We start from the raw sequence: 13516 nt of genomic DNA, 5'->3' as shown, positions 1-13516 counted from the left end.
GAAAAAAAAAAAAGAAAAAAAGTAAACTAAGTTCTCTCAGTTTGCAAAAGAGTGACCTTAAAACAACCGCAATGTTTAACCAAAGCTAATAAACATTGTTCTCTACGTAGAATTTCTCGGGTTGATTTGAAGGACAGCTGACTGGCTGATATCACGGTTGCTTAACTGATGTTATTCCACGTATGTGTGTGGGAACGCCACTGAAACCGGGTTTGAACACCCTGAACTTCAGACCGCCTCATGTGGGAGGTGAAGGATTTTTCCCCACAACGGCAAGTGGGAGAGAGAGCGGGGTGAGGGTCCCCGCGAGGAACTCCCCCTTATCTTAACACGAATGTTGGCCATGAACAAGAGACTTGGATGATTATGGCACCGCGGGAACAGTTACCTGGTTCCCAGGGAGCCGCATACAAACAGCCGAGTGTACTTTGGAACATGAAGAGTTAGAATAAGATATTGTTTTATGTCACCTTATTTGACTTCCTATACTTGAGGACCTGAACACAGGAAGTGAGCTGATGGTGACACCGATTGTGCTGTGACTGTTCCGGCCTCTGCACACGACATCTTTGATGAAGCCGTGGAATTAAATTGTTACGAAGAAAATTACCAATGATACACAAAAAAAAAAAAATCAATATCATAGTTTATTTTTTTCATGCTTTTTGTGTGTTTTCAGATTTTTTTTTTTTTTTTTTAAGTGCCAGTAACTGACATTCAGAAGTTTTGGAAAAAAAAGAAGAAAAAAAAACCTTCTCTCAAACAACTTCCAAATGTACCATTCTTTTATAGACCTCCTGCTCCTCCTCATCACTCATTCATTCGTCTGATTCGCACAACCAACCCTCAAAACGCAGCACTGGTTTTAGTAAACAAAAAAACAAGAGAGGTTTCACACCCCTGCTCAAAATAAAAAGTAAAAAAAAAGCTGCTTTTGCACTGGTTAGACTTCCCCAGCAGGGAAATAAGCACGGCTACAACCTTTTGCGTTCGACAGCTACTCGACCGCGGTCAGCCGGCCTGCCCGCCCCCGAGAATCGGGAACACGGCAACCCGGTAAGAGTCTCCGCTCCCCAAAGAGCACTTCTTAAACGTTTTACAGAGAAAAACAAAAGAGGTATTCATTTACTGGTAAATTCACAATCCAAAGCTCTGAAAGTGTTATGGTGGCCAGGACGCCGGGACAGGCGGAAGACGGATCAGGGGTGGTTTGGGCGACCGGAAGCAAATCCCTCTGGCTTTTAAACTTTCTTCTTGATTAGCTTTTTTTATTTTTCTTTCTTTCTTCTCATTACCAGAAAAATAAAGACGTCATTAACAACAAATGATAGACAGTCATGTCACGATAAACAGAGCTACAGCAGAAGCTAGAAGTCTTACCTTCAAAACGCCTCGCTTTTTCTTTTTTTTTTGACACATGAAATTCAAAAAGACATTTTTTTTTCTTCGTCATTTCTGTAATACAAACACACACAATCGGTCAACACCTCAGTCGTCATAAACACAGAACTCATCCACACAGTTACAGACAAACTCAATACAGGGCTCAGACAGTGTTCTTTGAGTTTCTTTCAAAAACCTCCTGGTTTTTTCACACACTCCTTGGACTAGCTTAAATTGACATTTGAGATTTTTGATGGGGGTTGAGGACAAAGGGGGGGGGTAATGCAGTGGATTTCTAATGGACAGGGACTTGGGGGTGATTTGGGGATCAATATGACCCCAGTGAACACATTATGGGAGCAGCATCATCAGCACATCTGCACACTGTGCCGGATAGTTCAGGCACACGTACAAAAAAAAGGTAATAAAATGAAAAAAACAAAGTTAATGCTTCCATCTCCAGTTACCACTAACAGCAACTACACTGACAACAACATCCACTTCTCTTCATACAAAATGAAATAAAAAGGTCTTAAAGAAACTAAACAGATATAACAGTGACAAAAAGTTTCAAAGTGCAGACAACTTGCACAACTCTTTTTTTAAATTTTTGTTTGTTTTTTCCTCTGTGGGTCTTCACTCTACTGGGAGGCAGAAGAGGTCTGCAACCACTGCGTTGCGTGCTGGAATACTGAAACATCGCCCTGGACGCCTCCGGTGTCGGTGCTCAGGCACAAACTCCTCACCAGCAGGGCAGGAGTTTGCTCCAGGCAGCCCCCTCTTGGTCAGTTTTGGCACTGCAGGCAACCACATGTAGTTTGAGATGATGATGATTTTTTTCTTGCTTTCCTTTGTTCTGATCCTCTTCTCAACACCGATCCAACGAGCACTGTCACAACCCAGGGCTCCTCCACATCTATGTTGAATCCCATGCTGCCTTATATTATCTTTTTTTTTTCTTTCTTGAAGTGTCCCGTGGTGAGCAACAACGACAAACGTTTAAAAATAAGAAGAAAAAAAAAAAAAGGCCCAAAGCACTTCATGTCATGTAGCGGGTGATCGCTCTCAGAGCGTATAACAGTTCTGCCTGCATTCGCGCTTCCATAAGAAGCAGATTAACGTGGACCTGCCAGAGAAAAAGAGACGGTTATTGAACACTGGACAATCAAACACTAATAGACCTGTTCATGCAAAGATGGATCAGGATCTTACCTTCTCGGAGTGCTGAAACTGCCTCCAGAAACTCTCATACATTCGTTTGGTGGTCTTCTCAGGACTACACACCATTGTCTTAATATAGATTTTAAAGCTACGGTCCAGAAGCTGGTTTATCTCCCCGTAATCATAGTCATCATACCTGAAGAACACAGAGACGCAATGTTAGGCAACATTGATGATTTTGAATATAGAGGCACACATTACAAGGTGATCCACGGGAATTAGAATAGTTATAGTAGATAGAACGAACATTGAAATATACGTTTTAGTTAATTTGACTAGTACAAAAAAAGGGGGCCGGGGGGGTGCTGTATTCATCATGCTGCCAACACAAGGCAGTCGAAGGGGCGGTTGCCCGGGCTAGTTGGCGTCTTAGAGTCTGACTATTGCCCCCTACAGCAGTCACAGTGGCAACAGCTCAGCTGCACAGGTATCCAGCGACTGACCTGATGCCGAACATGCAGTGGATGTAGTTCCAAATAGCCCTGCGCAGCATGCTGGTGTCGACGTCCTTGTGTGTCGCCATGGTGTTGTAGGTCAGGTTGTAGGCCATCTGGAACTTCTCATCCAGCATCTGACCAACATCGGGGTACAGTCTATTGACCAAAGAGAATCCGTGATCCTCCCAGCTGTAATCCTGGGGAAAAGGGAAATAAGGAGTATATAACAGTTGCATAGAACCATCTTCTTTAGTGTACTGTATTTTCTGAGTGTATTTCATCTTTACCTGCACCCTGAACGTTGGCACATGCTCCCCTCTCCTGGAGAAGTCCTTGTAGCCATAACTAGGGTCCTCAAAGTGCCGGGAGATGTCTCTGGAGGGGACACACTCCTCGTCCTCCGCCGTGACCACCAGCATGCTTTCAGTCTTCTCCCTCTCAAAGCGAGTTGCCATCTCCTCCTGGCTGGCCTCCTCCTCCTCGTCGCGGCACTCCTGCAGCTGCTTCATGCGCTCCATCAGCACCTCCACCTCGCCGCACATCTCCTGTGGAAACAAAGCGCGCGCGTCTACGGTTAAGAAAAAGCCGCACACGAGATGTGCAGGTATCGTACCCGCTGCCTTGATTTAGCCAGAAAAGCCAGAAGAAACCCTTGCACGCTCCAGCTCTCTGCACACACGGCATCCATTACCGCTCACCTGGTTGCTGAGCGGATCGTCGTGGTGATAAGCATGCCCGTTGCCATTGGCGATGTCACAGACGCAGTACTGGCTGAGGGAGGGGGGTCTGAATGTGTGTCCGCCGTTGCAGTGGATCTCCGGCGTGATGCCGCACCCGAAAGTGAACGAGGCGAGGGAGTGGTAGTGTGTGAGGAGGACCACGGCGTGGATCAGCTCGGCGAGGGACCAGCTGTGCTCCTCTGCTTTCAGGAGGCGCTGGAAAAAGGGAAGGGAGTAATTTACCCCATCCGTCACGATACGTCTACTAAACCAACTCTATTCCAACTCAAAGTTATACAGCTGCAGAAATATTCTGGCCTACACCCATGACCTCATGCGACCAGCCCGCGTCGGTCCGCTCACCTCAATGTGTTCCTTGGTCAGAAGCCACGGCCGATGGGCCAGGATTTTGTTGAGCTCTCCGAGATGCTGCAGCTTCTGCGGGGCGCCATCGAGGCCGTTCAGCCACTTGGGGTCCCCGCCGACCTGGAGGAAGTCGTTCACGTGGAGGTTGACCAAGTAGGAACACTGGTGTCTAGCTGCCGCCTGCAGGGAGGGTCGAGAACAACCTTTAATACATCAAATTGCTTGACTTTGGCGTGGGGTTTGACATCGCAGGGCAGAACGTACCATGATGCCGATGTAGTGTCGGTAGTGCAAAGACAGGGGTCCGTCCATCTGGAGCAGGTAGTGCTGCGTCCGGAGAAAACTCCCCAGGTACTGTGGGTGGAAGCCCATCACCAGAGAAATGTTGTCGAGGCGACCGAGGGCTGCGAATGCATCCTCAAATATCGATTGTGTCCTGGCGTCCACTTTACTGACTTGAAGAATCTTACAGGGGGAAAGAAATAATAGGCAAGGGGCCGGTTACATGTGCGTCACGTTTTGCAAGTGACTCGGTGTTGAGATACACGCTGTCTTTTACCTCTTTTTCAGGGATAAATCTGCTTGGTCCGTTTCCTAAGGGTCTTGGGATCCTTACTCCCAAGTCCTGTGAGACAGAAAGTAGAAAACGTTCAAGAAGGATCGTCACTTCGCTCTACGGTCACGGTGTTTCTTAACCAGTGCGATGAAATCAGAGCTGACACCAATAACCTGTGAGATGTGTCCTGCTCTACGGAGAAAAATGCATCCAAAAAGGTTTTCTCCAAATAACAGAGTCATAATACATTAATGCATACAATTAGTAATTAAACTCGTGCAATGATTAACGAGAAATATAAACACACACACTTTGCATGCATACAAAAAAAAAACCCCATCGCCTGTTCTGTGTCCTGTAACTTTCCGCTCCTTGTCCGGACATGTCTCCTGGTGGACACCGTCCCGCAGCGCACAATGCAGCGGATGAATGAATGAGCACCCACTCTTCATATTACCCAGAAAATACATTGCGTTAAACAACAACAACAAAAAAGCAGCGTCACTTCACCCAAACATTCGCAATGGGAAACATGTCAACTGCGAGAAATATATCGACCGATGAGCAAACTCTTCTCTACTCGTCAACAAGGCGGCTGCACAAAAGACTGCACTGCAGCTCGTTTCTTCCGAGGAGGCGTCGCGTTTAGAAGAAACACACACAAAAACGGCCCGAACGTGGACACAATTGTCTTAAAAATCCCACCCAGGTCGAAGCTTTAGAATTGAAAGAGTGTTATTTCTCCGATGCCTCTTTTTTACCTTACCTTTTTGCTTAGCCGTTCACAATGGGAACATATCTTCAACACGTCTGTCACGGCAAAATAATTGTTCTCCACGTTTTCTGCCGGTGCGACTGCGTGCCTCATTGCTTATTTCGAGGGAATAAAACGACGTTGAAAGCGTATTCTGAATGGCTCTGTCCTCCTCTCTTTGTTCCTTGAGGCACTGGGGGTAAAGTGCTCGGCTGTCAGCTGTTGCAGCCCTACAGCAGAATACCGTCCTCTCTCGCTCATACATTCGGTAAATAAATCGAGGCTGGTGTGATTGGCGTGCCGGGCGACCAATCGGGTGGCGAAAACAGCCTCTCGCGCAGCCAATGGCGGCGGGAGGGGCGCGTGTGGGCGGGGCTAACAGAGAGCGAGCGAGAGACGGACAGACGGAGACAGAGAGAGAGAGAGAGACACAGCATTGCAATCAACTCAAGGTGTTTGCTCGCTGGATTTTCCCCCCTTATAACTACTCAATACCTTAAAATCAATCGTGGTTTGGAGTTACCAGCCTGCATGATTACTAGAAACAGTTTTAAGTCACTGCCAAATGTTGCTGAAAGAAAAAAGAAGAGACATATTTGTGGTATCTGCAAGATCGTCACTAATGTGCATTCAGTAAAATGTTGTTGTGGTTTCAGTGAAACGTTTCAGTGCACCAACAACAACCCAAAGCCAGCGCTGTACAGCAGCGTGACCCCCCCCATTGCCTACATGGTGCACCGGAGAGAGAGAGAGAGGTGGGGGGGGGGGTCGACCAGCAGAAGAAGGTAGCGAAAGCTCAGCACAGGATGAGATGGATTGGATGGCTGCAGGAGCTGCTGCAACAACAACAACAACAACGGCCCTTCAGTTAGTGGGTTTGTGCTGCAGCCTATCAGACCACAGATAATGTGATCCACCTATCAGGCTCCAGCAGTAAGGACTCCTTTACAAGCGACCAGGCAGTTCTTATGGCTTTGTTTATCCCAGCTCCGCAATAACACGTTCATCGCAACGGTGTATAACTGGTTTATCACACCGCGGTGGTTACAAAGTCAATAATTACTCAAAGTGATACGAGACGAGATTTACTGAAAACAACAGTGTGCGTGTACTGCTAATTTTACACAGTATAATAGCTCCTTTCATTAAAACAAACAGGTCGGCGTGTGGAAATTACTTTTTCCCCACACATGCTGGTGCAAGTGTCGTTTCCTCATTGGATTGCCAGCAACCACATTAGAAAAGCATCCCTATATTGGCCAATGTGGGAGCGTGCACACACACACACACACACACACACACACACACACACACGCACACGCACGCACACAACAAGGTGACATTTTTCAGCTGTAGACTTCAATATGTTTCCCAACCTAAAGCAAAAAGTGCAGAGACTCATTCTATAGGAAGGACAACTACACAGTGACATTGTGTGAGACAATGCATTACATTCACTGCAACAACTCTGTCTGCAAAAGCGTTTAAGGTAACATTTTAAAAAGATTGTCATCGGGTTAAACTTGGTAACGAGGAGAAGGCGGGTGGAGAAAAGGCAAGTTCGCCCATGAGCAGCGCGATCAAGAGCCTGACTACCGGGTGCGCGGTTATGATAGCACCATATTCAGCAGGTTCATTGTGTGCAACCCCTCCTGAGGTCATAGTGTGGGGTGCGGGGCGGCGGTAAACACGTTCCCAGGGCTGTAGTCAGCACTCCCCGGGGCCGCTGGGAGCCCCATGGCTCAGCAAAGCTGCAGAAGAGGCTGGTCAGCGTTGGGGCTTACGACACACCGAACCCTTTCACATAAAAGCGCTTAGGCTCGAGGGGTCCGGCCTCGCGGACAGGGCCAAACACCATTGTCAGAGTGCACGCACGGACTACTCTGTAGGCTTTACTGTACTCACACCAGGAGTATCTGTGTGTGTGTGTGTGTGTGTGTGTGTGTGTGTGTGTGGGGGGGGGGTGATCCGGTGCATATCTCCTTGTTCTTTCATCAAGGCTGTGACTACGCCTTCAGTTCACTGTCTCCGGCCTGGTTGATAAAAAGGTTTTGTTGATGATTTTACAGCCGTCATCATGATTATGTGCGTATATGTTAACAACGGAAGTGTCTTTTTTCCCAGACAAGTTAGAGGGATCTTTTTACATCATCAAAATGTCTGGTTGTTGTACGTTTGGTTGTCAGAATCAATCTTCCACCAGCAAAACTCTAGATCTCACTAAGCGGTTAAAAAAAGACTGCTAGCTCTGCATGTGAGTCATTATGGTTTACAAAATGTAAAAAAAGGGTTCTACATTAAGCTCCAAAGCCTGAATCTTTGTACCTCTGACTTCAATAGATTACATCTGGCTTGTACATTCAACCGGGGAGACTTCGTGGTGTCTTCTGAATCTGGTTTAGAACATTGTGTTACTTCTTGAAACCACACTGCAGGTGTCTCACCGACGCGTGAAGACCTGCGTCTTTGGGCGTCTCACTTCTTCAATGCGATTGGCCACTAAGACACTGTGTCACCCTGGATATATGTGTGTGTGTGTGTGTGTGTGTCTGTAGGGAATAGCGGGGTTAGGGGAAACGTTGAGAAGATTAGTTATGACGGAGGCTCCTGGAAACAGCAGGAATTGTCCCCGATTCTAGTCAATGATCAGATAGCGATAACGTTAATTATAAATAAATCCCCATTGAGTATTGTTCAGATCAAAAGTTAATTTCCTTCCAAGTGAAGACTTTCATGGCCGTTGTAAGAAGATCCTCGTTCACATTTTCCCCTGAACTGGAGCTTCTTCAACTTTGTACGTTTCTTAAAATAAGAAAATAAAAAAATCTTCCTTGAACACACTAAATGTTGAATTATGAAGAAAGTTGCCAGACTTGTGTACGGTACATTTTAGCGTTGACCATTATCTGCTTCATGTGGCCACACATACAAACACATTAATGTGGCCTCACGTTATTCACCTTACGTGGAGGAGAAAGAGGGAGCTGACATTTTAGAAAGTATATTCAGCCACATCTTGGTGTATAGTGATGCGTAGTCAGAGCAACAACAACAAAAAAAAAGTTTTGTAGTTTTTTTGGAATCCAGTTTTCAGCCCTGAACCCAATGTGAGCGCCGTCTCTCTGCTTGATGAATGAGAAGACTACTGAATGTTTTACAGCCAGAAGCCTTCAAGTTCACGCCGTGTTTGTGGCCGTCACACAATCCAACATGGCATCAGTCAGCGAAGCGTGAAGCGTGCACCGCAGGAAAATAAAAGGAGAAACCACGTAAAGTGTAGAAAGTTGACGCCGAGGACTTCAAGGGTTCGGGAAGTAAACAGAAATGTAACTCAAGTTAAGATTACTTTCACAGCAAAGTTATGTGGATTACTGGAGAAACAATTTGAAGTTTAGAGAAACCACTGCTTCCAGTTTCTTTATGGCCGTGGAGACGAATTAACAACAGGCTTGAACCAATAAAGAGGATGATAAAAGCTAATACGATTAAACAAAAAACACACACACACACACAGAAAGGAAGCCTCGCCAGACGTAAACTGTGCACATGTGTTCCAAAGCTGCAGCCGCTGTGTTTTCTCATGCAGTGAGACGCGAGGGAACCGCAGAAACTGTGGGGATGTTCAACAAGTGGCAGAAGTCCACCGGGCCCGTTGAGAGCGAACCTATCAGTGCTCAGAGGAGAGGAAGCAGAGGCCTCTGGAACGGCGACACAAGCCTAGCAACAGGCTTCCGCCAATCACAGGGGAGAACAACACCTACAGGAACCAATCTTTGCTCGCGCTCGCTCGGCCTCTCTAGTTTCTCTGAGAGAAAAAAAAAAAAAGAGAAAAGAAAAAACAAGAACTTTTTTCTTTTTTCGCCGAGGTATGAAGTTCACTGAACAAACTTATCTGGTTTGTTTCATTGGGGGAATTCAGCCTACTGATGTGCCTGCCCGGGTTATAGTTGTGTATCCGTTCGAGTTTCTCTGCCAAAAAAAGGAGGCGAAACAAATGTTTTCACAGCAAACACAAAATCAAATGCTTCAACTTGGCGCAGAGGCTCACAATAGCAACTCTCTCGTCTGCGAAAAACAACTCAACTCAACCCAATGTAAACAAACTCCCTCAAACGGACAGTGGCTTAACAGATAAGTCATTCAATTCAATGGAGTAAAGATCTACAAACAGGAGGAACGTTTTAAAACGTGTGCACAAAGAGTGAAAACTGCAGACTAAGAGGGCATCCCCCACTCCTCAAACACAGCTCCGTGTGTCGAGCACTGAGCTTTTAACCGAGCAGACTGGAGGGTTAACCCCCACCTGCCCGACCTGCCCTCCACCTGCAAACCGCTCTCTCCTCCGGCAGAGCAGTTGCCGTCCTCTGAAGCTCGTGACCAACGGGGTTTGATGACTCAGCGCCAGTTTGGGAGAGAGATGTCGTGTGGTCATTATTGTATTTGCTATTTTCGATTCAGCGTCGAGACCTCGAAGCCAAAGTCGGAATCAATGTGGGGAATTAACTGAACTGGTGTTTGCCTTTTCGGCCCTTTTCTTCTCCTTCCCCTCGACCCCCGCCGCCCCCCCCCCCCCCCCCGGCCGCCTCTCCTCTGATCTGTGTGTTTTCTGGCAGTCTATCAGAGTGGAGCGGTCTCGCCAAGCGCCGTCTTTCCTGAGAGGAGAGGCGAGGCGAGGCGAGGCCCCCCCCCTCCGGCCCCCCGCCCCTCCCCACCAGACCGGCACGTCCAGGACCAGCTCAAACCAGCACCGAGAGGAAGCGGCGTTCCCTGTATTCCACGAAACGCAGAGGAACTGTAGAGACCTCAGGGAGCACACAAGAAAAAAAGCCTAGTGTCTTCACAGCGAAACATGAACATGCACAATGCCCTAAATAATCTGTATGTGCAGTGGGCTACAATGCAGGAGAAAAAGGCGTCGGCCTCCAACTCCGGTGTGCACGTGAGGAAGAGTTCCCGGGGATGTTGTTCTTACAGGGAGGGGGCAGCTGTCACAATACGAAATGGCTCCAGGAGAAAATATCCCATAGAAGAAAAAAAAAAAAGAAGAAAAATCCCAAACCCTACCCGTGCTATCTTTAGTTTGATATAAAAAGGGCAACCGCGAATCAATGAGAAGGAACAGTGCTCTCTTTCTCCACACAAATCACACCATTTCTCTGATAACAACCCCAGCGGCCCTTTGACTGCCCCTCTCCATAAAGTTATCCGACAGAGGACACGACACTGCGGGGCGAGGGTTCAAAAGACGTTCAGTCTTGCGACAAAAAGGTCCCAGATAGCGGAGACAAGCTCCGGGGTTGGGGCATATCTCAGGCTATTGTCCTGAAAACACGGGACCAACAGAGCTGACCTTACGCCAGCGTCGGGACGCCAACAGCCCGAATGAAAACACCCCCGCAGGTCGGACGCTGCTGTGTGCCTCATCGCATGCACAGCTGTTTTTTCGCTCTTTCCTCGCTCTCTGACAAGACTGCGGGTCGGCTGACTGAGCAAAAAATGACTCATCTCACTGGGATGCTGTCCAGAGAGTTGTTGATCGCTCTGCAAGTCTTCGGATGGGCGCTGTTAAAACCCAGCACAAAAAAGAATCAACCCTTCACCTGTCGCCTGGAGAATACAGGGCGCGGGTGATTCATTCCCAGAACGTACCAACGCACAAACAACAAGTCCGCAACCGGAGCTCGCGGCAGACAGGCGCTCCGGCTGGTAATCAAAGGGGCCCTTTTTGGGTCACCCGACCCGACAACAACAACAACCGTAGAGCCGAAAAAGAGTTTTATCGATTCAAAAGGAGCGGTTTTCATACAGGACAACAAGAAGCGGCGACGGCCTGGAGAGTAGCGATGCAGTGGGAGGTGTGTTGGGCAGACAAAGGCCCCGATCTGTAACCTTCGCCGCTCTGCATTATGATGGCCTCCTGAAGCATTTTGTCCGTGTCCTATTGCTTCATTAATAGCCAATGAGCCCCGGCACCGAATGGCAGAACAAAATAGCCGGCAGAACCGGTGCGACGTCCCAGTGACCCCATTAATGATTAATCATTTATGAAATGTCGGTCTGATTGCATCTTCACAACGTTTCATTCTTAGAAGACATTTAAGACACTGATGTTTTGTCACAAGAGAAATATCCAATACATATTTTCACGGTTTGGAAATAGTTCAAGAATTGCGAAATCACCTCAGACCATTCAACTCAAGCTTCTAATTTCTTCAGTGAGGGGGGAGTGTGTTTGCCAAGACACCACTATCTTGATAACAGGTTTGGCTGGAGATTCTGGCGTATTAACTTCCCCAAAATCCAATTAAGAGCAGGACAAACCTGCTTCTGCTACCGTAGACGGATTAGCATCAAAGATCGAGGCTCCGTGGAGACAAAAAACACGTAGGACCGGTTAGTTTGTAAAACTGGGTTAAATATGTAGCAGGGAAGCCACATGCTGGCCATTGCATCTGAAATGATAACAAATATAAAGTTGAATCCATTACTTATACTTCCGTTGGTGTTTTGATGGTTTTACAAAATCTTACAAAATGTCTTCAGAACATGCAGAGCCGAGAGGAAACTTGAGCTCGTTTTCGCTCCAAGATCCAGTTTTATTTATTTTTCACTCTCCTTGGGGGACTCTGAATCAACCCTGCCAACAAGACAGGTCAGTGGGAGAAGTCTGAACAACAGAACCAGTACCTTCTAATAAACCCAAGTGCACATATTACAGTATGGACTCGAGTTCAACCCTAAACTGAGCTCCTGGAGACCCAGCGAAGCAATCAGAGCCAGTTTGTGAAAACACAATAGGGACAGGTAGCCCAAACTGCGTAGCACATCTTCCTCTTGAGACGATGCACAGTTGAGTTCCTCAAACACAAGGGCATGACACAAGATCATGAGTTTATTGGCAAAGACAACACAGGAAATCTGCAGAAAATGCTTACCGCGGCACGTTATCGTCACGTGTAATGCGTGTAATGCACATCCGCGCACCCTTGTTACGGAAACTGCACAAGCCGAGTCACTCGCATGTCTCCGAGAAAACAACCGTAAGATGCGGATCATAATAATGAGATCAGCGTGTAGCAGCTTTTTCAACAATCACTTGTTACGTATAAAATACATTCTAAAAAAAAGGTATCGTTCATCTGCTTTTATATGCTTGGATGCTTAGAGGCTCTGCAAAAGCTAAAGGGTGGTAAAATGTAAACAAAACAGTTTTGTTCTCACAATAATTGTGTTTATTTTCAACAAAAAAAAAAAAAAATCTTTTAAAATGTTTAATTTTTTTGACTTGTGCTTTAAAAAAACGTATTGGTTCGACTTCTAGGTCTTTTGCGTTTGCTTTCTCCACTTTCACAACACTCTCCATGGACCTCATGACCCTGACAGCGGTAGGTGTGTGTGTGTGTGTGTGTGTGTGTGGTCCAGGTAGTGTTGGATATATTTGCTCCGAGGTTAATCAATTACAGGCCTGTGGGGCCGAGAAGAGAACAAGGCAACAGCCAAAACTCTCCTGTATCATTCCCTTTGTGGTCCCAGATCGGATTCAAATAGCGCAGCAAACTTTGATGCGTCAAATATAATTTGGTGATAAGATGCCTTCTGTCCATTGTAGCGTTCACAGCTCATATTACTGTGATGATCAGTAACATTAAATAGTTACGACCAGCTGAACGTCAGCTGATGTGCAAGAAACCGTATTGCATAACTCCAAACGCGAACATCTTTGATGAAAATAATGATCCTTCGAGTGAGTCGATAAGCAGTAAAAAAAAAAACTACTAAAACGGAGTTACACACGGTGCTTGTAGTGTCCGAGGACGAAGAGGAAGAGAAAGAACGGGGTGTGGCATCATCATGAAGAAAAGTTTGTATATGTTCCAACAACGCAACGTGTTGGTGATGAGCGGTAAGGCATGTCACACTAAAGCGAGATGGAAGGAGGCTGCACAGATGATGTGTCCATACGTTCCTGTAATACACAATTAAATGTCCTTAATCTACCTCTAAATGTAGATGCATTTATTTATACCATAGCAAACAACAGGTTTGTAAGTCTTTGACACGGCAACAATCCTCACATTAC

General features: G+C 46.6%; 1 protein-coding gene across 2 annotated transcripts in view; it reads right to left on the bottom strand.

The window, feature by feature from the left end:
- Positions 1–634: 634 nt before the first annotated feature.
- sesn1 (sestrin 1) overlaps positions 635–13516 on the bottom strand; it is a 38639-nt gene continuing 25757 nt past the window's right edge. Inside the window, exons 1-9 of one of the 2 annotated variants that reach the window (XM_040161397.2) lie at positions 5449–5748; positions 4686–4751; positions 4391–4591; positions 4124–4306; positions 3740–3976; positions 3329–3586; positions 3048–3238; positions 2596–2740; positions 635–2509 (exon numbers count right to left, since the gene is read on the bottom strand). In XM_040161397.2, the coding sequence (XP_040017331.1) occupies positions 2423–2509; positions 2596–2740; positions 3048–3238; positions 3329–3586; positions 3740–3976; positions 4124–4306; positions 4391–4591; positions 4686–4751; positions 5449–5550 (1470 nt within the window). In that variant the 5' untranslated portion in view covers positions 5551–5748 and the 3' untranslated portion in view covers positions 635–2422. Of the gene's footprint in view, positions 2510–2595; positions 2741–3047; positions 3239–3328; positions 3587–3739; positions 3977–4123; positions 4307–4390; positions 4592–4685; positions 4752–5448; positions 5749–13516 lie in introns of those variants that run through there. The other variant, XM_040161396.2, reaches the window with a different exon arrangement.

Source organism: Gasterosteus aculeatus, chromosome 18 (genome assembly GCF_964276395.1).
Source record: "Gasterosteus aculeatus chromosome 18, fGasAcu3.hap1.1, whole genome shotgun sequence".
Classification (NCBI taxonomy): Eukaryota; Metazoa; Chordata; class Actinopteri; order Perciformes; family Gasterosteidae; genus Gasterosteus; species Gasterosteus aculeatus.
Note: the sequence above shows the minus strand (reverse complement) of the source record. Positions and strands in the feature narration are given on the sequence as shown.